At 40.5% G+C, this 27,233-nt stretch overlaps 1 protein-coding gene across 26 annotated transcripts in view; it reads left to right on the forward strand.

The window, feature by feature from the left end:
* The window catches only part of TNRC6B (trinucleotide repeat containing adaptor 6B), a 146,877-nt gene extending 120,056 nt beyond the window's left edge, over window positions 1-26,821 (forward strand). For 17 of the 26 annotated variants that reach the window (XM_052790756.1, XM_052790770.1, XM_052790768.1 and 14 more), the window contains 13 exons: window positions 986-1,111; window positions 2,150-2,281; window positions 2,813-2,908; window positions 3,153-3,327; window positions 3,699-3,833; window positions 4,037-4,213; window positions 6,461-6,544; window positions 8,994-9,140; window positions 9,377-9,472; window positions 11,946-12,266; window positions 12,656-12,726; window positions 14,599-14,738; window positions 15,694-26,821. In XM_052790756.1, the coding sequence (XP_052646716.1) occupies window positions 986-1,111; window positions 2,150-2,281; window positions 2,813-2,908; window positions 3,153-3,327; window positions 3,699-3,833; window positions 4,037-4,213; window positions 6,461-6,544; window positions 8,994-9,140; window positions 9,377-9,472; window positions 11,946-12,266; window positions 12,656-12,726; window positions 14,599-14,738; window positions 15,694-16,084 (2,091 nt within the window). In that variant the 3' untranslated portion in view covers window positions 16,085-26,821. The remainder of the gene's footprint in view (window positions 1-985; window positions 1,112-2,149; window positions 2,282-2,812; window positions 2,909-3,152; window positions 3,328-3,698; window positions 3,834-4,036; window positions 4,214-6,460; window positions 6,545-8,993; window positions 9,141-9,376; window positions 9,473-11,945; window positions 12,267-12,655; window positions 12,727-14,598; window positions 14,739-15,693) is intronic. The other 9 variants (XM_052790772.1, XM_052790780.1, XM_052790782.1 and 6 more) reach the window with 5 other exon arrangements.
* Window positions 26,822-27,233: the final 412 nt, after the last annotated feature.

The raw sequence follows: 27,233 nt of genomic DNA on the forward strand, positions 1-27,233 counted from the left end.
ATAGATGTCCTGATACACAGCAGGAGATGGGAAGTTCTGAGGGTCTTGAAAATGAAAGGACAGAATCATGGCACATAAGGACCTTTTGATGAGCTTCAGCTTTTAAAAGCAACAGCATGTGACTGTTAGTATAGGAGACTGTCCATAATATTTCCTGTGGCTTTTGTTGAAAGATGTTACAAATAAAGACAGTCTGCTCAGAGGCTGAAATAGTGAAACATAATCACGAATTTTCTTTGGTCTTTTTCATGCAGTAGGGTTTGTTATTACAGAAGTTGTTTATAAAACAGTAAATACTTCTCATTAAAAAAACTCAAACAGCAACTATTCTTGTGTTAGAAAATAAATCACCGTGAGGAAAAAAAAAAATTTTTTTTCTCACTTGAAAAATTTTCCTGCTCTTCAATTTAGTGGAAAAAAAAGGAAAAGAAAAACATCCCAATCCAGAATGCTGAAGTTTTCACATCAGAAGGAAAACTTTTAATAAGTTTTTAGAATTCTAATTTCAGTTAGTGAAAGGTCTGCAGAGGAAGTAGTAGGCTTATGAGTAATGTCTCGACAACCTACTCAGAAGTACCTGACTTTTCTAAAATTATGGCCCAAAATTCTTGTTGAGACAGTCTTGCCATACTTATAAGCTAATGGAATGGGCTTGACATTTTCGAGCATGTTGTTTGTACTCGCAAGTTTCCATTTCCCAACATGTAAAGTGCAAAATATAAAACATTAGCTTTGTCATGTGTTTTGAAATAAGTGGATAAACATGACTCTTCAACATAGAGGAGAAAGAGCCTGCATCTCAAAAATGTAGTACAGCAGTTTTAACCCAGGTAGAATATTACTGATTTAGGGCAAACATCTCAGTAATTTTAAGAGTGCTCTGTTTAAGTCAGTACTTGCCTCATTGTTATTGATACTTAGTTAATAGCATAGAAATCCATTATCCTGAAAGATTCATCTTCTCACTACTGCTTTAATTTTATAGGGTGGCAATCATGGTTTGTTTGGAAACAGCACAGCACAATCGAGGGGCATGCACACACCAGTGCAGCCACTAAATCCTTCCCCCAATATCCGGGCGCAAGTGCCTCCCCAATTTCTTTCTCCCCAGGTAAGGAATTTATAGTAACTGGTTACTTGTAAAAGTAGAGCTACAGCCTTCAGAGCACATCATTGAGGTTACTCATATATCTATCTTAGTCTTGATTTGATGTTAAGAAATCGGAAACTTAGATAAAATAAAAAATGAAAATTTGTAGTTGAAAGTGCTTAAAGCTCCCTGCAGAAGGATTGGCCTTCTTTCTTCTTCCACGGCAGTTGGTGGTAAATGCTTGCTACCAGTATTTTTAAACCTCAAAGTGGATTCAGGAATCCTGTGTCTTACATAGGCTTTTGCAAAGTATTTTAAAAACAACAAAAAAAAGTGAAAGCTGCAAGTTTTTCTGAAGTGTGACAGGTTGCTTAATTTTTTTCAATTAGTCTCGTCCTGTGCTTCCTACCCCCTGAAAGAGAGGCCTGCTGAGGGGCTACACGTTGCATTTACGTTGCAGAGCTCTAAGACCTCAGGGTCTCCAAATGCACAAGTTTACCTTTTGCTTTGGACTTCAAGACTTTTGGAGATTCTCTTGAATTCTACTTGCGTAACTCTCAAATAATGCAGGGAGAAATGGGGGGATTCTTCTCCACCTACTGTCTTTTACTATAGCTTATTCAGCGTACAAAGAGATTAACTCTTTCTGTGAGGCACTGTTTCTTTGCTCCAGTGACTGCCTGAATGCCTTTCTTTTCCCTTGTCAAGCAGTACGTTTTTAATGTGATAATGCAGTACTGTGATTACTGGTTAGCTGCACATATATCAGCATTTTAATTTAGTGCAGTCTCTAGCAACCGATTGGTTGGGGGAGGAACCTTTGTGTGTGTGTGTCTGCATCTGCACATGTGATACTGTATATTGTCAATCAAGTGAGGTATTCACTCAGCTCAAGTCATAGATTGTGCATGTTTAAATGTGATGTGTTAAGAAACCTGTAATGTCTTTCCCGGAACACCATTTAAGATTGGTGTCGTACCTATTCCTTTATAGAAATACTTCATCATCTTTTCTCACAGCAGTGCATTTCTTGAGGATATGTAACTGATTTCCATGCAGGTTTCGGCCTCCATGCTCAAACAGTTTCCCAACAGTGGCTTGAATCCTGGTCTTTTCAATATGGGCCCCCAGCTTTCTCCGCAACAGATTGCTATGCTGAGCCAGCTTCCACAGATTCCCCAGTTTCAATTAGTAAGTAACTAGTAATCTTGTGAGACGGACTGTTTACAAATTGTCTGCTGAAAGAGTTTTCTTTTTATGTTTGTTCTAATTCTCTTTTATTTTACTGATCTTGTGTTATTTTTGTACAAGTATTCCCTGTTTGTTGTAAAGGAAAATACAGTCCTGTTAGAAGGCAGCAGAGAAACTAAACAGGCCTGTGTAATTATTGTGAATGTTGCAGTGGGTTAGAAATGAGTCTAAGCAATGTCTTTGTACAGAAAGCAGTTGTTTGTTGACTTTTAATGAAGTTGTTTTCAGACTTGTAGTCATAGCGATGGTAGTAAAGCAGGTACTAGTAATACTGTTGCATGATGTTAAATTAGCAAGAAGTGAAGGATATAGTATTCTTCTAATGCTTTCATTGTCATTTTGAGTGTGTGGAATAAGAAACAATTTACAGAAGTTCTGAGCAAAGCATTTGCTAGTGACTAGTTCCTGGCAATTTTATCTCACTTGATAAGCTCTGTATTTTCACTCTTACCACCCCCACTTATCTTGTAGGCATGTCAGCTCCTCCTTCAGCAGCAGCAGCAGCAGCAGCTGTTACAGAGCCAGAGGAAGTTATCTCAAGCTGTGCGACAACAGCAGGAGCAACAGGTGCGGCACTGGTTTTGTCAATCACGTGGAGCATAAAGTGCGCTGGGAAAATGCACTCTGCAGCAGAGATGGCACTGGCCTTAGTAATGTCATCTGCTCTCTTCGGTTTGCACTGTCTTCAGATTGTACTTTTCAGAGAGCAGGGTCCTTTGGATCTCTTTCAAGTCACTGTTTCTTCATGTTTACTGGAATTCTGTGTTACAGTATAGGATATATCATTCCCATTTTTTGCTTTCATTTGCAGATTGCTCGTATGGTGAGTGCCCTCCAACAGCAGCAGCAGAGGCAGCCTGGCATGAAGCATTCACCATCCCACCCTGTGGGGCCTAAGCCACATTTAGACAGCATGGTACCCAATCCTTTGAATGTGGGTCTCTCAGATTTACAGACCAAAGGGCAAATACCTGGATACGGTTCAGGTAAGTGCTCTGTGGAAAGAGATATGGTGCATTGCCTATAGTTACCATATTAGTCAGTTATGTCTGACTAGACAGACTACCAGAAATGAGTAATTGGTGTATATAGGCACTAGAGTGAAGGTTACAACATGTGTCAACTCTCGATCAAATTGCATTGTTTTTCATTGCAGGGGAAGAAGACAAACCTAATAACAAAGTATATCTTGGTGGCAAATTGACCTAACAATCTTATTTGGAAGTTGCCACTTGAACATTTCATTTGCTAGTGTTGGATTTTTTTACCTTTCTTGTCATCACAATGACTGTCTGTTTGAAGATATTTAAACTGAAAAGAGCAAATGACAATGGAGTTTTGTTTGTTTGTTTCACAGGCTTTGGCTCGAGTGGCATGGATTATGGCATGGTGGGAGGGAAAGAGGCTGGAACAGAATCCCGCTTTAAGCAGTGGACTATGATGGAAGGGCTGCCCTCTGTGGCTTCACAAGATGCCAATATGCACAAAAATGGTGAGAAGGGGACTGGCTATTTTGGGAATACCCTTGCAGTATCATCTTGCCAGAGGTGAAATAGCTCAGATGAAACTATGCTTCAAGTTATTGAATGTCTTGCCTCACCAGTAGGCATCTTAAATATTTTTTGTTTTAGTACACCATACTCATAAAGATCCCAACTTTTCCGGAGTGTAAACGTATCTTTTTTAATGCTTCAGGTGCAATTGTGCCCCCTGGAAAGGCTCGTGGAGGATCGCCCTACAACCAGTTCGACATAATTCAGGGCGACCCACTAGGTAGCCATGCAGGCCCTGCTGGTGATAGCTGGTTACCTGCCAAATCTCCACCAACGAACAAGATCGGAAGCAAATCCAGCAACGCCAGCTGGCCTCCAGGTATTACATAAGGGCAGGGGCTATGTCCTAGCTTTAAAGTAGATATGCTGGGACCTTTCCTCATCATACTTTTTCAATAACCACTGCAAGGAAAATATTTGCTTGGCCTACCATTTTTTAAATTTCTTCCACATTAAATTAGAACATAAAAGTTGAATCTCCAGTAAAAAATTGCTGGGCTAAATATGAACTAACTGCTGAATTGCCTGAGTAGTATTTCGGTTTTGTTAGGTGAACTCTGATCTTCTATAGTTTGGTGACTCTACACTTACAGAAATTTTCATGAGAACACTTGTTCATAGAACACACATTACCAGCTCCCTCCTCTTGTATTGATTCCTTCCTTATTTCAGTTGTGTTAGGCTGACACGGAGTGTAAAAATTCTGACTGATAGCGTGGAATCAGAAAGCAAAAGATGTGAAAGCTTGTTTTTTGTGGTGGTGGGAACAGGATTTTTCTTGACTTTATGTATTTTACGTAGCATGAACATTTCCTCTGGCAATTGTTTACAAATACAATTCATTGCGGACCACCAGGTTTCTTTTGCCAGCAGTATTGGTACAATATCTATACAATGTGTGTGCTACGCTGTTGTGGTTCTCCTTTGCTCATGTCGTGTAAAGGATAGAAGAGTAGTTGCCATGTTTCAGTACTACTCAGCAATCTTGTGGCTTGAGTGGAAGTTTCTTGCTTTTTGGATTACAGGCAGTAGCACATTCTTTAAGTCTTTTAGAGTTTCATTGGCAGAATTTTATCTTTCCGCTAGAAAACTCAAGTGTCTAGGAAAAATACATACGTATTTGAACACACACGTCATTTTCTATATAAAACATTTGTTAAACAGAGTGGTGTCCTTGAAGTTGCATGGATTAATCACCAGTGCTGTTCAGCAAATAGTGGATGCTGTGATTTTTCTCTGCCTGGAAGACACTTACATTTCAAGAAAAACACTAACTGCAAATCCTCTACTGTGTATCCCCTCAAGCAGAAAAAAGTAAAGGTGCAGGTACATCTGTGGGGTAAACCAGTAGCACAGACCTTGCATCAGAAAGCCTAGGAATCTGTGTGACGGATACAACTGCAGGAAACCTACAAAAAGTAGCTAAAGCTTTTTATGTGGGAACCCCTCAGTGTCTAAGTCTGGCAAGAACATGTTTTCTGATGACCTAACTAAGTTAAAGAATTAGTTATTTCAAGAACATCTGCATACCCACAGCACTTCATACCACCGACTGCTCTCTGTAGAGGTGTTATTTGCATTACATTTCTGTCAGCCTGGTTGTTAAGTACTGAGCTTCTTGAGCTGGAGTTACTGTTCATAATGCCACAAACCCCCAAAATTTAAATTTTTTTGCAGGACCGCTCTCGTAGACCCATTGTTGCTGAACTTTTTCTTTAGTTACCATTCCCCTATATAATACTGAGAAACACAGTACTGCTTGGAATGTTAGGAGAGGGATGTGAGCATCAGTTCTGCCATGTTTCCAGGTTTTGGAGTAGCCACTGGCTCTAGGAAGATTCTTGCTAGACGAAGGCTGTTTCAGAAGCTGAATAGCTACTCTTTGCCCCTCGTTGATATCATAGAGTTTCCTTAGTGATACCTGCAGTCCCACTGTCAGGGATAAGCGAAATTTTTGCTGTTGCTGACTGTGTCACCACTGTGAGAGGACAGCTGGAGTTCACAAATCCTGAACATAAACTCTCACTGGGATCATCAGTACTATCCCCAATTTCTTGTGTAAATGAGTAGCCCATGACTGTTATTTTAGATGTCATGTAACAGATCATGGGTTTTGGCATGTGGCTTTTATGCAATTATTGCTGTATTGCTAGCCCTCTCTTATGAGGTTCACAGACTATTGGGACAAGTGTTACTGTCCCAGAACCATCAGCCACTTACACTGTCTCATAGCCCCTCTAGCTTATTGGCTTCCTCGAGAAGGAAAACTTAGCTGAAGTCATGATCCACCTTATCAACACCCCGATGAAGAATAAAGACCCAAAATGATTTTACACTGTAGGTCCTTTTTCTCTGCAAGCTTGTAGATGAGGCCCACTGTCAGTTCCTGGCGTGGAGATACAATTTTTCTTCCTAGTGTTGGAAAATAAGTTGCTAACGAAAATGAGTTTACAAGAGAAGACCTCTTGAAATAGGTGCATTTTTCCTTTGAATGAATACAGTGGTCACTCAGCATTCACCCTGACTACACCTTTCGCGTTTTCCTCCTAAATGCCATCTGCTGCAGAAATTCTGCCGTTCAAGAGAGCAGTATTGTTCAGCACAAAGATAAATGAAGTGGTGCCCAGTCAAACTGATATCACAGCTGGAGGTGAGAGCAAGTTTTGCTGCATTGGTGAGAACTGTATCTTTTGGTTATGTCACACAGACTTGCATACCTAGGTAATACTAGACTGTAATTTTCCCATTCAAGAGCAGTTCAGTCATATACTCCAGGCAAACTGGCCTGGATGTGTCTGTCATGGTTTTCCTAATAATCTTATGTTTGAACTTTTTGGGAGGACCTTTCAAATATCAGTGGAAAAATGCACTTCATGTTTTCTTTACTATCTAGAAATAAAATAGCATATCTGTAGGGAAAGTTGGTGAATGTGCATGAGAGTAACTGTCAATCCCAAAGTATAGTTTGGAAATTTGTCAGTATGCTGAAGTTCAAGGAAAACTCTTCTCCAGACCAGGATTATCTCGATGAGTGAATGTGTTTGCATACAATACACCTGATCTTTGGAGCCTTGTTTGAATATTCCTTAACTTTTCGATGGAGCATACTATGCACTTAATTTTCAGTCTGACCAATTCTCAGAAATCTTTACAAAGACAAGACTTGGACTTTTTCAAAGAAGTCTAATTTCCAGGTCCTAATCTGTGCTTATGGGTTCTTTATCTCTGAACAGAGATCTTTTGACTAGACCCAAGAGCTGCATTGCTTGTTCCTTAAGCATAAGGTGGTCCTATTGTCAGAGGATTGCAGCATTTTGGCAGTAGCAGAGCAGATTCCTTCCTTGATGCAGTGCTGATTGCTCATACTGTTAGAAACGTTGATACCTGGTATCCTAGATTATTTTGTTGAGTTACTACAGATTGGGAGATGTGACTGAGGTCTGCAAAATTATGAAGGCAGTGAACAAGATAAATGCAGAATTGTAATTCTGCGAATCTTGCAACACTAGAACCATGGTGCAAATGCTGGACTTAAGAAGATATAAATTTTAAATAGATGAGAGTTTTTTGGTTTGGTTTGTTTTTAGTGTTTTGTTTGTTTGTTTTCCCATTGGGAGTGGTGAACTTCTGCAGTGCGTTGCTTTTAGAGCTTATGGAGACGGGTAGTACTAGCCAGTTGAAACTGGTTGGATAAACCGATGGAAAAACAGTTTCACAAGCAGGTGCTAGCAGATAGAGGGTATTTCTGACTTCCTAAATAGAAGGACTATGGATGCTGGGAGAGTGTGAGGGCAGTAGCTTACAGATAGTGGCGAGGTTTGTGTTCTGTCCCTAAATGGTATCCCTCCAACCACTGTTAGCAGAATACTGGGCTAGATGGACCACGGTTCTGACCCAGTGGGGCATTTCTTCTATCTTCTCTGAGATTCTCCTGCCAATGCATTATCACAATCTAATACTGCCCTTGCTGTGCCAATTGTTTGAACCAGTAATATCACATTTTCTTCTATATTTGTGTGTGAAAGTCATAGTCTTGACTATACTGCTTCATTACAAAGGTGACTGAAATGAACCCTTCCATGCCAGATTCACCTTACATTGTTTCATTCCAGAGAGCACATCCTGGATCCCACTTTTAATCAAGGTTTTTTAATTACACTCAAATATTCTGTCAATTATTTCGAAACTTCAGGTTGGGAATAAAGGTATCATTCCACATCCTGGACTTGTATCTGCAACGGATGAATCTGGTACCTTCGCACTCTTTTCACACTTATCCAAATTGTCACATAGTATCTGAAGCTTCTTGGTTTTGTGTTTGGCAGTTTTACTTTCTTATCGCTGCTTCCAAAATTGACCACAGCACTTTATTCATTGAACATCTGCTCAGAGAAAGAACCAAGTTACTGATCTTTCTTATAGTAACTGGAGTTTCTGTATGTTCATACCTTATATAATTCATCCTCTTGTTTTAAAAATCTGGCATGCCTGGAGCTATAGTTGAAAGGAAACTAAAGCACGATAAGTATATTCCATCTCATTGTGAAGCATGAAGAATGTCGATGAGCATATACATTGCTTTTACCACAAGGCATCTCACCTTAGCATTACCTCAATATTGATAGCTAATGTATAAAGTATGTGTGTACCTGCAGTGTAAAGTGTCAAATGTTGTGTTTACAAACTCCTACGGTAGGTAGCCTTTCCTTGAGAAGGGCTTCTGCACACGCACAAAGTATGTGTGCGCGCCGAATCTAATCTTATAATATATAATCTAATCTTATATATCTTAAAAAATACATAATCTATTAAGGAAGGGTCAAACTATTGAAGCCTCAACTCAATGTAGTAAAACAGGAATAGTCAAAGGAATACCGTATGCACTTGCTCCACTTTTTTGTAGTGTAGTTGTATTCGGACACTAGAGGTAGTGCCATGGGAGGAAATGTGAAATAGATTTTAATTGAGAAGTCTGGTTATTTTTTTTCTGAGGAACAGTGTAGAAGACAATTTACCCTTCTAAAATATCTTCAGCAATTAACTTCCAGTAAATGGCGTTTCCCTGTTTGCAACTAATTCCTTTTTCCCCCCTGTCCCAGAGTTCCAACCAGGAGTGCCATGGAAAGGTATACAAAACATTGACCCTGAATCTGACCCCTATGTGACCCCTGGAAGTGTGCTGGGGGGGACAGCCACATCTCCCATTGTAGATACTGACCACCAACTTCTGCGGGACAACACCACAGGTAAAACAGTGAACAACTGGTATGTGGTTATTTAAGTTGTTCTGATGTTCCTGTCATAACAGGGTAACAGTCTATTGTATTTGACTAAGAAGGAAGCCTAATTGTCTTTGCACCGTGGCTGTGTATCATGTGAAAGCTTGGCATTGGTACAAATTGTGGCTCTCTTGAGGTTCAACAGTATTACAGAAACTCTGTGAAATTGGCCTACTCTTTTTCTCTCCTTTTCCCTTTGATAGGGTCTAATTCTTCCCTCAACACCTCGCTGCCTTCACCTGGTGCCTGGCCCTACAGTGCCTCTGACAATTCCTTCACCAACGTTCATAGCACTTCAGGTATGTGGGCTCCAAAACTTACCTGGACAAAGCATTTTCTGCTTAATCACTAGTTCCTCATTCTTGTTCCACTTTGAATATTTAGCCTTTCAGTAATTTATGAGGAACTAAAAATTTGAGTGGCTGATCAGGTACTTTTCCTCCTGAAGATAAAATACTGTTCTAGTTGCTTTAAAACCTAGACTAAGATCCTCTGCCCTTCCTCCCACCCCCAATACAAAATTCTTAGTTAGGCAAGTTAAAGAACAGGGTAGCAGTGAGCAGCAGATGCAAAAGGGGGAAAAAAAAACCCCACATGCACAATCTGTTGATACATGTAAGGGGTTGGGGGGCTGTCATAATTTTTTAAACATACCTGCTCCTGTATGTATGAGTTAAGGAATTAGAGTAATTAAGGTGAGTGATTTTACTCATCTTAAATTCGGAATATTGGAGTGCTGTGAAGGGAATGTTTTTGCCTTGCCTTTTATAGCACTCATCATTCCCTGAAACCGGGAGAGAGAGGGGGGGCTCTTCGTCCTCTGGCTTTTAATGGTTGGCCTGTAAATAGTAATTCAGATATCTGCCTCAGACCCTTGGTAAGAAGGTCTCCAAACCTTTCTTGTGAAAAATGGTTTCTGCACACACTTCTGAGTAGGATGCTGGAAATACTTGCTCCAGACAAACCATTTGGATTTTGAACTTCTTACAAATGCCAGAGTTTTCTCTCGAGACATCATTGTCTTGACAACTACTTAAAACTGAAGAATTGTGTTTAAATAGCAGAAGTGACGAACATAGCTGAGAGCTGCATCTGGCCCAAACTTTATGGTTTTTGCATCTTACTGAATAAAAGCTGTGTTCATATGTTATCTCAGCATCTTCACAAAATGTGTTGAAAACCCTATTTAGCCCTCGAGAAAAACAGTGTTCCTGCTGCCAGTTTGTGCAGCATTCCAGTGACATGAAAGATTTCTTTCATAGCCTGGGGAAAGGAGTGGCATGTATCAGCTTCTTACCTCTGCTGATTTTTTTTCTCTAGCACATAAGAAAGACCCAAGAGATAAAAAATGATTGAAGTCATAGTTGAATTGAGGAAACTAGACTACTGCCTGGCACACATACCATCTTCTGCTCGTCTTGTTAAACTACACACCAGCATTGTACAGCCAGAAAGCAGGTCATCTGAATTAGGGATTTAGAATTCGTGTGTCTGTAAAACAAACTGGGTCTAGCGAAAGCTGGGTTTTAAGCACTTTCGTATAATTTCATAGGCTAGTGCTTGAAACCTGCTTGCTATTGACAGTTACTCTGTTGTGGAAATAACAGTGATCCAGCTGTAAAATGAAGCACGCTTTTACTTGCTGAAAGCTTTATGGTCTTGATTCCCAAATGTATTATTTTCCGACACCCTGGCATATTGTAAACCTGGATTTTTACCGTTTGTTTCAAGTAAGTAATTTACTACCGTTTGTTAGTGAATAGAGCTTAATACATGTATTTGCACACACACGCACCAGAGTTCTGATTAAGATAATTAACGATTAAGCTAATTCATGATACAAGTGCCTTTTCCTCTCAGATTGCCTTGTCTGTGTTTGCTGGTTCTCATTACAGAACAAGGAAAAAAAAATTACTCGAGCAATTTTGACTTTTGGTTTGGATTTTTTGCTGGGTGATAAATGTCCCTTGGTGTCAGAAGGTGTGGGAGAATTTGTGGTCTGCCGCCTTAAGGAAAATTGGTTTACAAAGAGCTCCCAAATATTCATGACCTGTAGTGATGTTTTGGGGAGTGTGTTAATTTTTATCTTTCAGTGGACTTCTATATAAAGGGTTCTTGAAATGTTAGGGATATCCACTGTTGACCTTAACTTCTCCTACCAGGCATTTGGTAATGGTTTCTAATAAAAAAATGAATGTGCACTGTCAGGATTTAAAAGTGCAGTTGTCACACAGCTCAATGGCCTTCTTTGTGTTACTGTCATATCAGCTCTGTATGAAGTTTGTGATTTATGAGAAAGCTTTGACCTTACAGGAAGACGTCTTTAGGAGGTAGCATTAGCTTAGTAGACCAAGAGTGGTAAATATTCATTTCAGTTCTCTGCAAGTTTTTGGCCTGACGAAGGTTCAGTTTCATTAAAGGTCAGTAGTGCCCAACCTTGTAAGAAATTCTCAGATTCTCAAATGAAATGTAGTGTGGACGTAATAGTTGCTGTTCGTCTTATTAATGATTGAACATATTGAGACTGGTTACATTATCATAAATGATCTAGGGATTTTTTTTTTTGTCAGCGTATATAAAATAAGCAAAAATTAGTTAACTTACTTGTAGCATGGCTTTTTTTCGGTATGGTAAGTTAACTCTTGTATGGTTCTGTGCTTTGTGGTTGTCTCCAATATAAATGCGGTCCGAGGGTTTACAGTGATAGTACAGTTAAAGGCTAGTTGAATCTCCTAAGTTTCTCTAATACGTACAATTTATTTAATCTTCTAGCAAAATTCAGTGATTACAAATCAACATGGTCCCCAGATCCCATAGGACACAATCCCACTCATCTCTCCAACAAGATGTGGAAAAACCATATTTCCTCAAGGAACACTACAGGGCTGCCCCGCCCGCCTCCTGGCCTGACCAACCCCAAACCATCATCTCCATGGAACAGCACAGCACCCCGATCGGTCAGGGGCTGGGGGGCACAGGACTCACGGCTTGCCTCTGGTGAGAAGAATCAACTGATAGCACCATTGATCAGACCTGAGGAGTGTACGTTTTACAGCACTAATGGTTTGGAGGAAAGAAAGTTGCAGTTGTCTGGTAAAAGGAAAAAAAAAGTTCCTTCTTGAAAGGGAAATTTGCTGTCGGTAGTCGGGGTGGGGGCTGGGAGTGGAATCCCAGGTCCTGCTGCAGGGAATGAGTGAAGAGGGCCGAGAGCTGCCAGGACAGAATATCTACTGCATGGGGCCTTTCAAGACTAGATGCTTTCGGTGGGTGGGAAACTCCTTGAAGATAAACTCTAGTAAAAGGTGACTCGCTGTGAGATGCGATGCAAGATGTGTGTTTGTTTTCAGGACGAAGATTAGGCTTTCATGTGTTAGCAGGGCTGATAATGCTGAATTTGTCTGAGATTGGAAGACCTGACTGTAAAGAAAAATGGTTTTCTTTGTATCAGATCTGTCTTGATTGCTCTGTCTTCTAATTTGCAGCATCTACTTGGAGTGATGGTGGCTCAGTTCGTCCTAGCTACTGGTTGGTTCTTCACAATCTCACTCCACAGGTATTTTCTGTTGTTGTCTCTGGGAAATCGTTTGCTTTAACAATATACAGATTTGTGGATTCTTCGGTTGTTTCTCTTTGAATAAAATCTAACAATCAGATTGGTCAGCATACGTAAGATGTGTTTCTACTAAATTGGGCTGCAGTCTGATTGGTTTTTCTATGGTAATCTCTTCAGCTAACTTTTAAGGTGCTCAGTTTTTGCTACATGACTGTCATAACCTTTCATTACCTAGAGTTTCAAAAAAATTACTGGAACAGAAAGGTTTTTCTTAGAAGTGAGGATAAGTGGCATGACCATAATGTGGAATGGTTTATAGCTGTTAAAGAGGCTGTTCTTTGGGATGTTGTCAGTAAGAAAGCTGGTGTAACTGCCAGTTTTCACTTTGGTGTTTCCATAGTGAAACCACAGAATGTTTCCAGCACTCCTGCCAAAAACAGGCTCGTTAGGTTATTCCTGCAAGTATTCTCAGAGCTTACTTCCATTCAAAATGAATTCTGTGGAGATCCTGGTTTCAGCAATCCCAATTAGTCTGTATTCAAGGCTTAGGAAAAGCCTGTGTGATTATCAGCAGCGCCCTGAGGTCTAGACAGAGAGTCCCCTGTTCAGCAGGATAATTTACCATACTTTTACTACAGTCTGAGAAAACATCAATGTGAAAGGAAGAACTAAGGTCTCCTTCAGATCACCCAAAATGGCGTGAACTGTGCTCCTTTCACAGAAGAGACTTTTCCTTGAGGTGAAGGAAACAGCAGTGGTGTGATGAAGAGGCACAGTTTTAAGCCTTCCTTTTGTTAAGGTAGTTTAATACTGCTTTAGGAGTCATTTAAAGGAAGAAGAATATATTTTGGAGGCATTTAAGTTAATAGAAAACAGAAAGAGGCAGATTGTAATTGTCTCTTCCATAACAAATCTTCTATTTATTACTTATTACTTATTTATCTTACTAGTGAGAAGGAAGTGTAAAGGTTAAGGTGGATTCAGGGACAGTGTCTTCATTTCAAGTTTCTCTCTTTTAACTTTGTCCATATTTGTACCCACACACAACTTCCTTTTCCCTCATTTGAGGTTATATTATATAATAGGGGGGAAAGGAAGAAGGAAGTAAGTAGCACTTCCTTAAGTATCTGCACATATGGATCCCATTCGTGTGTGCATGTTCCTGTGGCATACCAGGAATGGAATCTGTCTGTGCAGAACACCTTGGAGAACAGCAGTTGCTGGAGGTGAGTAACAAGCTGTTACTGCTGCAGAAGGAATGTAGGCAACAACTGCTGTGAAAACATTAGTTGAGGAGGAATGAGCATTGCTGGGTTTGGCAGAAAGATCACTGACTGTTTCTGTGGCTTACTGTTTCATAAACCACAAAGACAAAAAAGCACCAAAATAAATTTAAAAAAAACCCTCATTGTACAGGTGATATTTCCAGTTTTGCAACGAACTTTTAAATACTGGTTGATCTAAATTCTACTGAAATCAGAGTGCTGGAGACTAGGAGATTCTGGCTCCCTTGGTACAAATCCTGACGGCTGAAGATGGTGAAGTACAAGTTGTATATAATTACTGGAAAACCTGCCAACGTAAGGATAGTGACAACATAAGAAACGCAATGAGGTGGGGAAAACTGGACTCAAGCTACAAGTGAGCAAGAAGGATAAGTCAGATTATTCCGTAAAGCAAAGTCATTGTAATTGTGAGAGGTCAAGGCATACCGATTCTGTTTGAAAATTAAATTCCGTCACCTTTGCTTGCTTCCCACTGCTTTCACCTGTTTTTCTTTCCGAGAGCAGATTATCTTTTAATTACTGAGACAAAGTTAGGATTGGAGAAATAGTTAGAAACATCTGTTTTATCCTGGCTGTTCTTCCTCAGATCGATGGGTCAACCTTGAGGACGATCTGCATGCAGCATGGCCCACTGCTGACATTCCATCTGAACCTGACCCAGGGCACCGCCCTTATCCGATACAACACCAAACAAGAGGCGGCCAAGGCCCAGACTGCACTGCACATGTAAGCAATCCCTGTGTCCGTTCTGTTACTACGTTAGTCATGAACACAGAACACCTGTCTGGTGCTGTGCTTTGGAGACTCATTTCAAGTGTCACGGTTGGAAGGGAATCTTTCGTTCACCGGCAGAGGAGGAAGAGAAACAAAGATGCCTCCTTCTGTTTGTGTTACTTTAATTGCTGGCACAAACTGGCACATACAGAACTAAGAACGTGCAAATGGGATGGAACTGTGACCAGTATGCACCTTTACTGTACAATTTTGGCCATTTTATAAAAGCTTGTGAATTGTTTCCGATGAAAATCATTCTTATATGCGTAACCCAAATGTGTAGGAATCTGCTATAGTTTTGAGATACACCTGAAATAGCTTACTTGAAAAGCTGCAGATCTTAGGTTTCCTGTTCTTAAGCTTTTTAGAACTGACTGTGGCTCTGGTATGTTTTGAAGATGTGAGAGGTTTTGAGACAAAAATCTTGGGGGGGTTGGCATGGTGTAAGCCCTTAGAACTGAGTGAAAACTTTTGAACTATACTAATTTTATCCTGAATTTCACAGGCTGTTACCCTGTTCTTCCTCTGTTTTGTTTGAATGGTGGCATATGTGCATTTACCGTTTTAGCTACCCTGTAAAGGCACTTTTATTGCTCTTGGTGTTAATGTTCAGGACCTTAGTCTAAACTTAGAAAGGTTTTGTTGCAGGCATAACAACTGGATGTTGGGAGGAGGGGTTTGGTTGGTTGGTTTGGGGTTTTTTTTTCCCCTTATAAAATGGAAGTTCTTGTGTTTTGAGTCAGTTTCACTGTTGAGAACAGCTAAAGTTTTCTGTGCTCACTCAATTGTGGCAAGCTCCTTTGGTTTGGGCACCTAAGAGTGTTGTTTCCATGCCTTCTGAAATCCTTGCCCTTAACTTCTGGCTCTAATTACAATTTTTTTTCCTTCCGTATCTCTTGTCTTCTAGGTGTGTGTTGGGAAACACTACCATCCTGGCTGAGTTTGCCACAGATGAAGAGGTTAGTCGCTTTCTGGCACAAGCTCAGCCCCCTACACCTGCAGCAACCCCAAGTGCACCCACAGCAGGCTGGCAATCCCTGGAGACGGGACAGAACCAGACAGACCCAGTTGGACCTGCTTTGAATCTCTTTGGTGGGTCAACAGGGCTTGGGCAGTGGAGCAGTGGTGGCGGCGGCAGCAGCAGTGGGGGTGATCTCACTGGCGCTTCGTTGTGGGGGCCCCCAAACTATTCTTCAAGCTTGTGGGGGGTCCCGAGCGTAGAGGATCCACACAGAATGGGCAGCCCTGCTCCCTTACTACCTGGAGACCTTCTGGGAGGAGGGTCGGATTCAATCTGAACTTAGAACTTTCAACTCTGACCTCGTGACCTTTTTTGGAACAGCAGCAGCACTAACTTGACCTTTTTGTTTTTTTCAACTTGCAATAAATACATTTATAAAAGGAAAAAAGAAAACGGGAGAGAGAAAAAAAGGTGGGTCATTGACAGACTGTCTGAGCACATAGTTGCCTCCCTTATATAACTTCAGTTTTTTCGTTTGGAATATGAATCCAAAAAGAGAACATATCACTCTTGAAATACTTGAATCATGAACGCCAACTTAGAAAGACAATGTGAAGCAAGTACACATACCATTTAAATTTAAACACAAAAAATTAAAAAAATTAGTTTCTAGTTTTTCACTTTTTCATGTTATACGGAAGTTGTTGCTAAGAAACATATATACTGAAAAAATAGCTTTTTAACTTTGTTTGCACTGGGTGTGTTTCCGTCCTTAGGTCTACCATGTTGGGCTGGGGTAGGGGAGGGGTTCAAATGAAAAAAGGGGTTGGGGGGGAGGGGAAGACTTGACGGAGCCTCACTTTAAAAACAAAAAAATAACTAAAAAAAAATTTAAAAAATAAAAAACCCACAAAAAAAAACAAAACAGAAAAAAAACCCAACAAAACAAAACAAAAAAACCAACACTTTGTGATTGGCTGGTTGATAAGTACCAGTGTGTTCTGGCACATGTAACTGCCCACGTGTGCTTGTTTCTGTGTGAGTGTGTGTGCACATGTTCGTGTGTGTGCATTTTTTTCTCTCTATATATAATCTTGAAACGCTGCATTGCTGATGGTCTACGGGCTGGCTGGCCATCTGCATGTCTTGATTCTGAAAACAAGACAGGCATGGTGGAGTCCCTGTGGCTGAAGCAGAATCCAGTTGGGCTGGATTAAAATTTGTCAGTAGGTTTTTTTAAATTCATTTTAGCAGGGTGCTATCTCAAGTCTGCAGATCATATTGAGTGGGTAGTTGCTTCCTAGCCCTTGTTCTAACCCTGTGGTAGAGCAGAACACTGCCATATCCAAAGGATTTGGTGAGAGGGGAGCCAATGTTGTCTTTTGAGTAGCAGTGTATTTATTTATTTATGTCTGCATGTGGGGGTTTTGTACTGAGTGAACCCTAGAATGTTTGTTATATAATGCAAGCCATTTTTTTTCTTCCAATGAGGGGAAAAGAGGAGGAAAGAAGACATTGCCATTTTTTGTGCGACTAAGACAAATGTTCTTATTCAGTCTCTCGCAAGCTTCAGTACCTTTTTAAAAAACGAGTGTTTCCTTTCTCCCCCAAACCTAAACGGGCACCCATACTTATTCTTGAAGAATCCATCAAAAGCTTGAAAGTCCAGCCCAACCAAATTAGCCTTTTGATTGATTTACTGCTTGTATTAAAACTGACAAAAAGCGAAATCGTGTCAGCAAATTGCTGGCCGGCCTGCCTCATCTCCTGAAAGCACATGCAGTGAACTCCTTTCTGCGTCCTTCATGGTGAGCGTTACCTGTGCCAGGCCTTGGTGTATTACAGTGCCAGACCATCACTGACAGAAACGTTTACTTACGAATGTTCTTAAACCAGTGTGTACTTCAAACGTTTCCTTTTGTTTCTGTGTTGTGTTTTTTCCTGTGTACGTGGTTTTGCTTAGGGAGGTATATAACTAGCAAAGACTTTTTTTTTTTTTTAAAGTATTGCACCTTTTTGTTTTTTTGTTTTTACTTTCTCTGTACTGTTGCTTTTTAATTTCTGTATTTAAGGAAAGGTTTGGGGTTTTTTTAGCATCAGTGTAGTAGTAATCTGGGCAGGATAGGGGTGACCTAAAATCCACAGTGATAGCCAGTGTGTGTGTGCATGTGTGCGCTGGGAACAAAACTTTTAAGACCTGTTGTTGTGAAAAGAGTTGTAGCAGACCTGAAGGAACATCCCTTGACACGAAGCGGGAAGTCTTTTGGGGGGGTGGGGCCGGGAGAAGAGGGAAGAGAGATGCCGGTACTTTTTCCATAAGTGCTAGGACTTCCATGTGGTGTTGTCTAGCTGTTACACTGTCTATAAAGTGCCGACATTCTGTACCAGCACATACCTGTTCATTCCAGCCCTCAGCGGGAGCAGTGCTCGGGCTTTATTACCTGGGGGGGGGAGGATAGGGGAGTCTTGTCTCTTCAGCATTTTCATTGAAGGATATGACAATGTCTAATAGATTTAACTCTAACCATGGGTTGGGTGGGGAGAAGCAAAAGCAGATTCAAGTAATGTAGGGGCATGCGTGTGTGTGTGTGCTGGGGGTGGGAGGGAAGGGCTAGGGAGTTGCGTGGCTTTTTTTAATTCACCCTTTCTATGTAAACCCAATGTCACAAGGAAGACTGACTGAGGGAAATGCTGCATATACACATGCCTGTAGATTTGTATGCAAAGTGTTATGTGACAAAAAGTACGAGTAGGTTTGTATTTGTTTAGTTAACTGGAGTGTGCAGCATACTCTGGCCCCTTCTGAATATACTTTTCTATCATGTCTCCTCCTTCATCCATCCCACCGTGCACAAAGAAACAAAATGCTCTCTTCCAGCTCCTGCTAGCTAGTGCCCCTCGCGTGCACACATCCATAAAGCTTTGTTTCTGCTAGTCTCTGCTCGAAGACCAGCTGCGCTCGGACACGCAGAGCAGGTTCTTCAAAGTCCTGTGCCAGCAGTACTTCCTAGTGAAGCACCTTTGGCCCGAGTAAGGCAGTATCTGTTCCGTCACATGAATTGCTATACGTGCTGGTTCATTGCTGTGTTCCACCCTCACTTCTCTCTCCCAACCTGCCCTGAGGTCCCTTTTCCTGCACTTTGGGCTAGTTGAGTTCATTGCGATACTACGGTGAAAGCCGGGTGCTAGAGCCCCTCTTGTTTACAAGACATAATGAGGGATTTGAAATATTTAAAAAGAAAAGCTAAATTGTTCTTCCATTGTAAGCTTAAAGGGAAAAAAGTTGAAACGTACAAAAAAAAGACCAAAAAGTGCATATATATATTTTAGATGAAGACTAACTCTGGGAGCATTTAACAGTGTTTTTGTTTTTATTTTAACATTTTATTTTCCTGCTTTAAATTTGCAAGCATTCTCAGGAATTCTAGGGTAGGAAGCCAGTTTTTTGAAGATGGTTTATTTAACCTTATCTTATCCTAGATAGATGGCTGTTTCTTGTTGATAAACTTTTACAAGTTCCTGAATCTTCAAAATGTTTGAAAGTTTTTACTTTAAAATAAAAATGCTAAAAAAAAAATAAAAAGAAAAAGAAAAAAAGAAAAAATCTCCAAATGTTACTGTCAAGCGGGGGATCAAGAATTATAAAGACTGTATAAATTAAAATACAGTAAGAAAACTTATCAATATCAGCAACAAATTCATTGTAATGTTGAACAAGTTGTGGGAGAAGAGGGGTTATCATTTATAGTGCTTTGTTACTCATGCAGACATGTGTGCAGTTGCATGGAGAAGAGAAGTGTGTGAATGGAAATCACTTTGTTCCCTCTCGATTGAAATGAAACGTAAATATTCTTCCAAGCACCTTTTTAAAAGCAAAGTGAAACTATAAACCTAATTAAAATGCAGTATAGTTTAACTGAAAGAGTCCTCAGTTAGGAGGACTAGCAGGAAATAAATGATGGTGCTTCTTTAAACTACTTCTAAGTAGTGCTAAAGAAAACCAGTGCTGACAGAATACCCAATAATGAAGCAGGTTTATTATCCTGCCTTTTTCAGTACAGAAAAAGGAGAGAATATGGAAAAACTCCAGTAAAATGTACATTAGAAATCAACTTTCCTGTTTTCAGCTCTTCGGTCAATTTATTCCCCACTTGGAGATTTGCTGCTTGCTTTTCTTCACCCACCCCACCTCCCAGTCTTTCTGTTCTACTTTATATGAGGAAAATATCTGTTAAACTCTTCTGTTCACCCTATTGCTGCTGGCTGTCAGGGCTTACAGTCTTGAACTTCAGAGTTCAGTGTTGGGACGGCCAACTACTGTCTCCCAGCTCTAAGGGTCAGGGGCTTACTCTGCCCGAAATGGCTAGGCTCAAACCACAAAAACCGCGCTAGTGCCTTTTTACATGCACCCACATGCCCTACGGTGGGGGAAGGGAGGGAGGAGGAGGCAAAGAGAGGCAGTACAGCTGCTTCATGGAAATAGATGTACCTGTTCTTAAGGAAAAAGAGCATGCTGCGTAACGTGCAATGAGTTACATAACAATAGTTGAGATAACTTTTTATTATCTAAAGAAAAAAAAAATCAGATGCCAAATTCCTGTCCTTTTCATATCAGTTGCCCAGTGTTTTCATGTTGCGCTGCGTGTACATCTGAGTGTATACGTGTGTGTTGAAAATAATGCATCAATAATAATAACAATGAGCTTTAGGGAAAAAAAAAATCTTTTCATGGGCCAGTAGAAGGAGGGTTTATTTAGGGAGTTTGGGATTTTATTTTTTTATTTTACAGAGGGAATTTCTGAGTGCTTTGCCAGAGGCTGTGTTTTATCAAATCGGCAGTGTCCTAAAAGAGAGGAAATCGTAGAATGTAGTCAAAAAGAGCCCAGGAACTTGACAGTCACTTGGAAGCGGGTTGTGCCTGACTGCTGAAGGGTCGGCGGTCTGGAGCATCAGCAGTCTGCTGGGTCCAAACCTGTTGTACTACAGCAGTGCAACAGTCTACTCCTCCTTTCTCTACACGTGCAGGCCTGCAAATGTTAGTGACTGTCTCCTCGGTGATAGTTTTCCTAAATTGTTAAAGTGGCATTAATCTTACTACTTTCCAACTGCCATTGACAGTTCTGTTCCTCTCCAAATCACACGTAGCTAATGATGATGTTGCTGGTATGGCTTAGTCATGGCACTCCTAACGATTGCAAGCAATTTCTGAGCACTGCGCTAACCAGACTCATCTTCCAGGGACAACCATCGCGTAATGTTGTAAATACTCTGCTGCCATTTGAGCTCACAGTCGTGAAAAGTCAGCGGAAATTGATGTTAGGGTACTTCTGGGGCTTTACAAAACTGTTCCAGGGAGGGAATCAGTGGTAGCATCTTGTGTAAACATATTGACAAAGAAGGTAGGGAAGAGAGGCTGCGGAAAGCAAAGCTTGGAATAGACTATGGGCATCTCTTTCCCGAGAAAAATCAAATGTGACATCTTTCACTGAAAAACACTTTTTACTTTCTCAAGTGACAAACAGAACTCTTTTATCATTTTGTTCTTGGTTTTAGTTCTCCAGGTTATACAATTTAAACATATACATACTTTACAGGTGGTTTCAGCATTCCTGGTTTTTTCCTGGTGTTGAATCCTTCAGTGCTTAATCCGTAAAAAACAAACAAACAAACATGTTAGCAGTGTCCATTTGTTACCAGCCACTTTGCTTACCCCACTCTGCAGTGTGTATCAAGTTGAGAATTTTTTAATGGGTTTGATAATTCTTTGCTCCATTTGAGTATTTCATTTTAGCAGTGACAACAAAGTCTAGCAAACAAAAAAAAAGGGGGGGGGGAGTACAGCTCAGAAACCTGTGTTGAGACCTCTGACATTTACTTTGGAAAGCAGTTTTAGTACCATGTATTTTGGAAGACTTGCCATCTTTTCCCAGTGTTTTTACGCTTTTACCTGGACACTTGCCCAGCAGTCTTGAGAGTGGTTTTTTTCGTTGGTTTGGGGTTTTCTTCCAATCACAGGGTGTCAGGTTTTTCTTACAAGTTTTTTATTTTGATTCATGTTAAGTGGCTTGTGTAATGAGCAAGAATATTAAGCCAAGTGTGTTTTTCCTCTGCAATATAAACAGGATGTTTTCAACAAAGCGGCTGGGATAACGACCTCAAAGATTAAATAACAATTGAACCTTTATATTAAGTTGGCCTGGTTTTTTTTTTTTTTTTTTTTGGCCATGAGATTTCTAAACATTTATTCCTTAAAACTTTTCCCCTATTCTTTCTTCTTAAAAATGCTGCCACATCTTCCACTGTGTCTTAGTAGTACATCCAAACAGTACTATAGGGGTGGGGGGTTTTTTGGTCGGTTGGTTTTTTTGCTTCATTCTTTATTACATATACCTGTTAGGCTTCTAATTTTGTTTGTGCCTATTGTTTTCCTGTTGACTTTAAGAGGAGTACTGTTTGTGTATCTGAGATACCCAAATTTGGCCAAATCTGGTGCAGGAAATCAGGAGTGATTCTCATGTTAATTAGTCCCACTGACCTTAAATGAGTGAGTACTGCTCGGATAAGGGCTCTTTGTGTAAGTAAGCCTTAGCTGGATCAGGGCCGAGGTAGCAGATGAGGACCTGTTGTATTTCCAGTGCAGCAAGTATCTGTGTTGCATATATCACATACACTGTAAATCATGTGACTTTAGTATCCAGGTTTCTCAAGTGGGTTGAAATGCTGGTTTTGTGGTGGATGGTTAGCATCTCAGGGTATGAGTCCTGATTGAGTAAAAGGTAGTTTTTTCTCTCTAAAGAGGCAAGGTTCCCCTAGCAGAAGCAGCTTTCTTAATTGTAAATATGCATGCATGTATTTGTGGGCAGGAAAGTAATGCCAAGAAAACTAAGTTGAAATGAATTCCTAAAAAAAAAAAAAAATACCAAACAAATGCTGTTGAAGTGCAACTTTGGTCCTGAGTCTGAAACAACATATGCAGAATCTGTTAGTTTGTCTAAATCGATTTTGCACAAAATATCGTTTCCGTTCTGTAGTTTATTTTCTACTGTTTTGCAATGTTAGGAACTGATACTGTTAGTTAGATCATATCAGTCATTCCCGTGGTGATCAAAATACAGATGTCTAAAACCCAAACTCTCTTCCTTCACCTCCAGTAGTAGGCTTCCACCTGCGGCAGAAGGATGTTAACAGTAATGGGGAGAAATATGTAAAATTCCCTGATGTAGACAGAGTCGGTTTTCCCTGTTGTCCTGAATTCACATCCAAACCTAAGACACAAAGCAAAAATTACGCTGGAGCAGAGTTTTTGGTTGGGCTAAATGACAGGAGCCTAACTGGAGATTTTTAGCAGCCTTGCTAGTTCATGTCCTTCACAATGTTTTGCGTAAGTGTCCCATCACTGTAAATACCAGTGTTGCTGAATTTTACCAAAGTTCCCCTGCAGTAGATAATAGGAAACAGGTCCATTTTGTAACAACTCGCCAAGCAGAGCTTTGTCTACAGTAGAATTCAAGGGTCTGTCTACATTGCTGTTAAAATGAGTCAGGGTCCTGTTTAAAATATAGCTCTCTATTTTGTGGTGTTATGTGAGACTTTAAACTTTGTGATGTAGTAACTATAGCTTCTAATCCTTATATGAAAAGTGATTTAAGGTTTCATCTGTGCTACAAAAAGCGCCACGGCTCCTGATGGTTTGGAGCCTATTTTTAAAACTATTGTCAGGCCAAGATAGATGCAGCTTCATCTGTGGCACGCAGCAGACAGTGTCCGTTTGCATCCACGGTTTGCGTGCGTGTTGCTTTTCATCGAGCTATGCAGGAAGGTTTTTCCCTAAAAGTCTCCCACAATCCTGTGCTATCTAAGCAAGCTTCTAGCAAATCAAGTGCCCTCTGCAAAGAGCCATTTTTGCCCTGTACGTGTGACAGTTGGGACTGGTGACATTCAGCAGTGTTAGGGCTCCTGTTAACTTTGTAGTGAGAAAGGGAGTTCTTTTGACTTGACTCTGACAGCCTTTCTGTAAATAAATACAGAGCACTCCAGGGGAAAAGAAAAAAAAAAGGGAGGAAGGATGCATTGTGCCAGCCAGCATTAAGTATTTTTGCAGCAAACATTCTTGACTGTGGTGGGCAGAGGGAAGAGAAGAGACTGGAGAAGTTTGCATGGATGCGCAATACAAGGAGGCAGTGCTTAGCAAGAAGTGTTTCCTTGAGCACTAAATGCCTCCTCTTGGGTATTAGTGTGTGTTGTTGCATTTGCAGAACTAACTTCCTCTTTTTTTTTTTTTTAACCTGTTTGGTTTTTTTAATTGAGACAAAGTGGAAGCTTCTCCTGTTTCAGATGAAACACAACCGTAAGTGAACGTTCTCTTCATCATTTACTGTTGAGCAGTAAGAGCAGGTTGCACAGCTTGTTAGAATAGCTATTTTAGTGACATGGTTATGATATTATGTGCTTTCTTTCCCCTCCCTCTCCCTGCCAGATGTGGCTTACCCTTTCTATATAAGGCGCTGTGTGGGTTTTTTTGTTTTGTTTTGGGAACGTGTGGAGAAGCAGCAAAATGAAGTGAAAATGCAAGCCAAGGTAGAACAGCCTTACTTTAGGGGGTAGCCTTACAACAGAGCTTTATAGTGAGTGTGCTGTATTCCAAAATATGTAAGCCAAAAACAAAAAAAGCATTCATTTATGCAAAAAAAAATTTTAAAAAGAGGTGTTGGAAGACTTCTTTAATATGTACCTTCTAAAGGTAGAGTAAGGTCTCACCAAGTGATACGTTATTGTGATACTTCTTGCTGGGTCAGTAGGGATGGGTTGGGGTCTAAGCGCTTAACGTTTTCCTCCTATGTTTTTACAAGCAGTAAGTTAAATGTGGTATTTATGAATGTGCCTTTGTGAGTATAGTGATTGTCTAATTGAGGAGACCACTGGGCTGGAGGGGAGACAATGGTCAATTTATTCTTTCAAGAGGTCAGACGTGGAGATTGCAGCCCACTGGTCCCTTTTGACAAGCAGCATCTTTGGGCTGGTCTCTACACTGCACAATACGTATTCATATGTGGTAGAGATCGGGGTGGGGAGGTGCGAAGGGATGTCGTGATGCACAGAAGCTGTTGATAGTTTTAGGCTAGTCTGCCGTTGCAGGTTGAGTTTGTATATGTATTATGTGGCTTCTCTTTATGTTTGTGTGCATGAGTGTGAGTGCGTGTGGCTTTATTTTTTGTAAGCACTGGAGAATTGAAACACAGTGATGTTTGAGACAAATTTATACATGTAGAGAAGATGATGTTTTGTAGCTTCTGTTAAATAGTGGGTGCAGGCACACTTTTACCCTCTCTGTCCGTGTCCTGATAAGAGAAACAGGAAAATTTATTTTTTTCAACCCTTCAACTTCCAGCACACTTAACGTTGCCATTTAAATGAACAGGGTATTACACAAGAAGAAAAAAAAAGAGTTTTTGAAATGGTGAGGTAGAAGTGTTTAAAAGGAAAAAAAATCTGAAGTAATTTTTTGTTTCTTCGAAGCTGTTTGTAGCTAAACATGGGAATCTGCAGTGTCTCCTTCCATTTGTTTTTTTTCTAATAATTCACCTCTTCGTCCCACCCAAAACATGAGGTGTACAAGATCAAGAGCTGTCGCTGTAGCCCTTCGTAATTCCCACCCTGAAAAGAAACTCAAGTGGGATCCCTCAGCTCTCTTCAGGAAGACAAAGAGAGGAGAGACTCTGCAGTTTTCTTTGCTTCGCTCTCATTCCTCTCTAATGGCCTTGAAATGTATTATTATGCAAATGTGAATTTTGATACTGAACTTAAGAAGAGGTTGTTTGTTCTTTTTTCAAAAAAAAGGTCCCATATGTGGTCAGCATTGCTTCTTTATTTTGTAAGTGAATTGTAAACTATGCATTCTGCAAAGGGGGTGTAGGGGACAAAGATAGCTTTGCTAAACTGTTTAGGAGTTTCTGTGTCCATGGTATATCCATTATCTTTTGGGGAAGTGGGGAGGTGATGACTTAGAAATAAAAAGGAGTTGATAAGAACCTCTCTTTTTCAGCAGTTGGCCAATAGGTAACTGGGCAGAGATTTGGAAAACCAGTGTTGACCGCAAAACTGAATCGGCTCTAAACCTTGCGCAGGATTGTGAATTCTAGCCGTGCAGTGTTAACCCAGGGCCAATAGGGTGAGTGGGACGCCAGCTCTACCTGGGAAACGATCTACCACCTCCTGTGTTCTGGCCCGTGTCAAGCTCAGGAAACACAGTGCCCCAGGCGCTGTCTTTTTTGGATTTACTCCTTGTTTTCCATTACAGCAGTCCTTGCGCTCTTCCAGGAGAACTGGAACACAGCTGGTCCTTGATGTCTACGCTTTCTTCTCCCTAGAATTTTCTTTGCTGCTGTTTCTGGCACAGCTCATACAGTGACAGCACAGCTATGGACAAGATGGTGGAGGTGGTACTTAACTTTCTAGTGCTGATCAAAGCACGGCTATGAGGACTGCGTTTTTTCAACAGCAGCAGCTACCAGTGCTTTGTTGTCTGGTGTTACTGCCAGTGACTTAGAATTAATGTTGGCAGTGTGCAAAATTTTAGGGAATGTACACTGATGTGTAGACAGGGCCTTCTTTAAAAGAAATTATCCTTTTTTTACTATAAGGCAGTATCATAATGGTCATAAAAAAGGATTCACTTCCTCACATCTCTAAAATGCAGTCATTGTGAATTATGTGTGTTCCTTGAAGCTTGCTGAGCTTCCAGGAGCAGTCTCCTCAGAAAAACATAGATCTCACTGCCCTCTTTGTCATCTTAATAGGGACCCTTTGACTTGACTTTTTCCTTTGTCCATGGTGTACCATGGTACCTGCATTATCCTTGGCATTATCTTAGATGTAATATCATAAACTGAGAGATTATCCTGCCTGTATTCAGTGTTTTCATGCAGCAATTTTATTTTTGTTGACGTTCACAGTACTGTAATAAGTAATAGACTTGATCACTCTCGCATCTGTGCCTGCCTTGCAGATGTGATCTTATCAGGGTTCCACTCTGTCAGATTGCCTTTAAAAAAAAGGAGGAAAAAAAAAAGAAAAATCTGAAGTTTAAACTTGCTCACAAAAATACCTCGTGGTACATTTCCCCTTCTGATGTAACCTTTTAAATCTTACCTTTTCTTCTGAACTTAATGGGCTTTTATTTCCATCTCTTACCTCCTTTCTAAAAAGATGTTTGAACTAGTGGTTTTGAGCACAGGACCAGAAGCCTGGAACTCCTGAATTTTTACGTTGGCCCTTACTCTTCCCTTGCCTTGGGCAAGTCATTTAACTTTCTTTGCCTTTGTTTTTTTTTTCATCTGTAAAGCGGGGGGGGGGGGGGGGGTGTGATAATAATACTTACCTACCTCACAGGGGTTTTGTGAGGATCAACTAGTAAATGTTTGTAAAGTGCTTTAAAGATAAAAAGCATGATAGAAGTATTATGAGGTTATTACAGCAAGATCACTTAC

Source organism: Harpia harpyja, chromosome 6 (assembly GCF_026419915.1).
Source record: "Harpia harpyja isolate bHarHar1 chromosome 6, bHarHar1 primary haplotype, whole genome shotgun sequence".
NCBI classification, from domain to species: Eukaryota; Metazoa; Chordata; class Aves; order Accipitriformes; family Accipitridae; genus Harpia; species Harpia harpyja.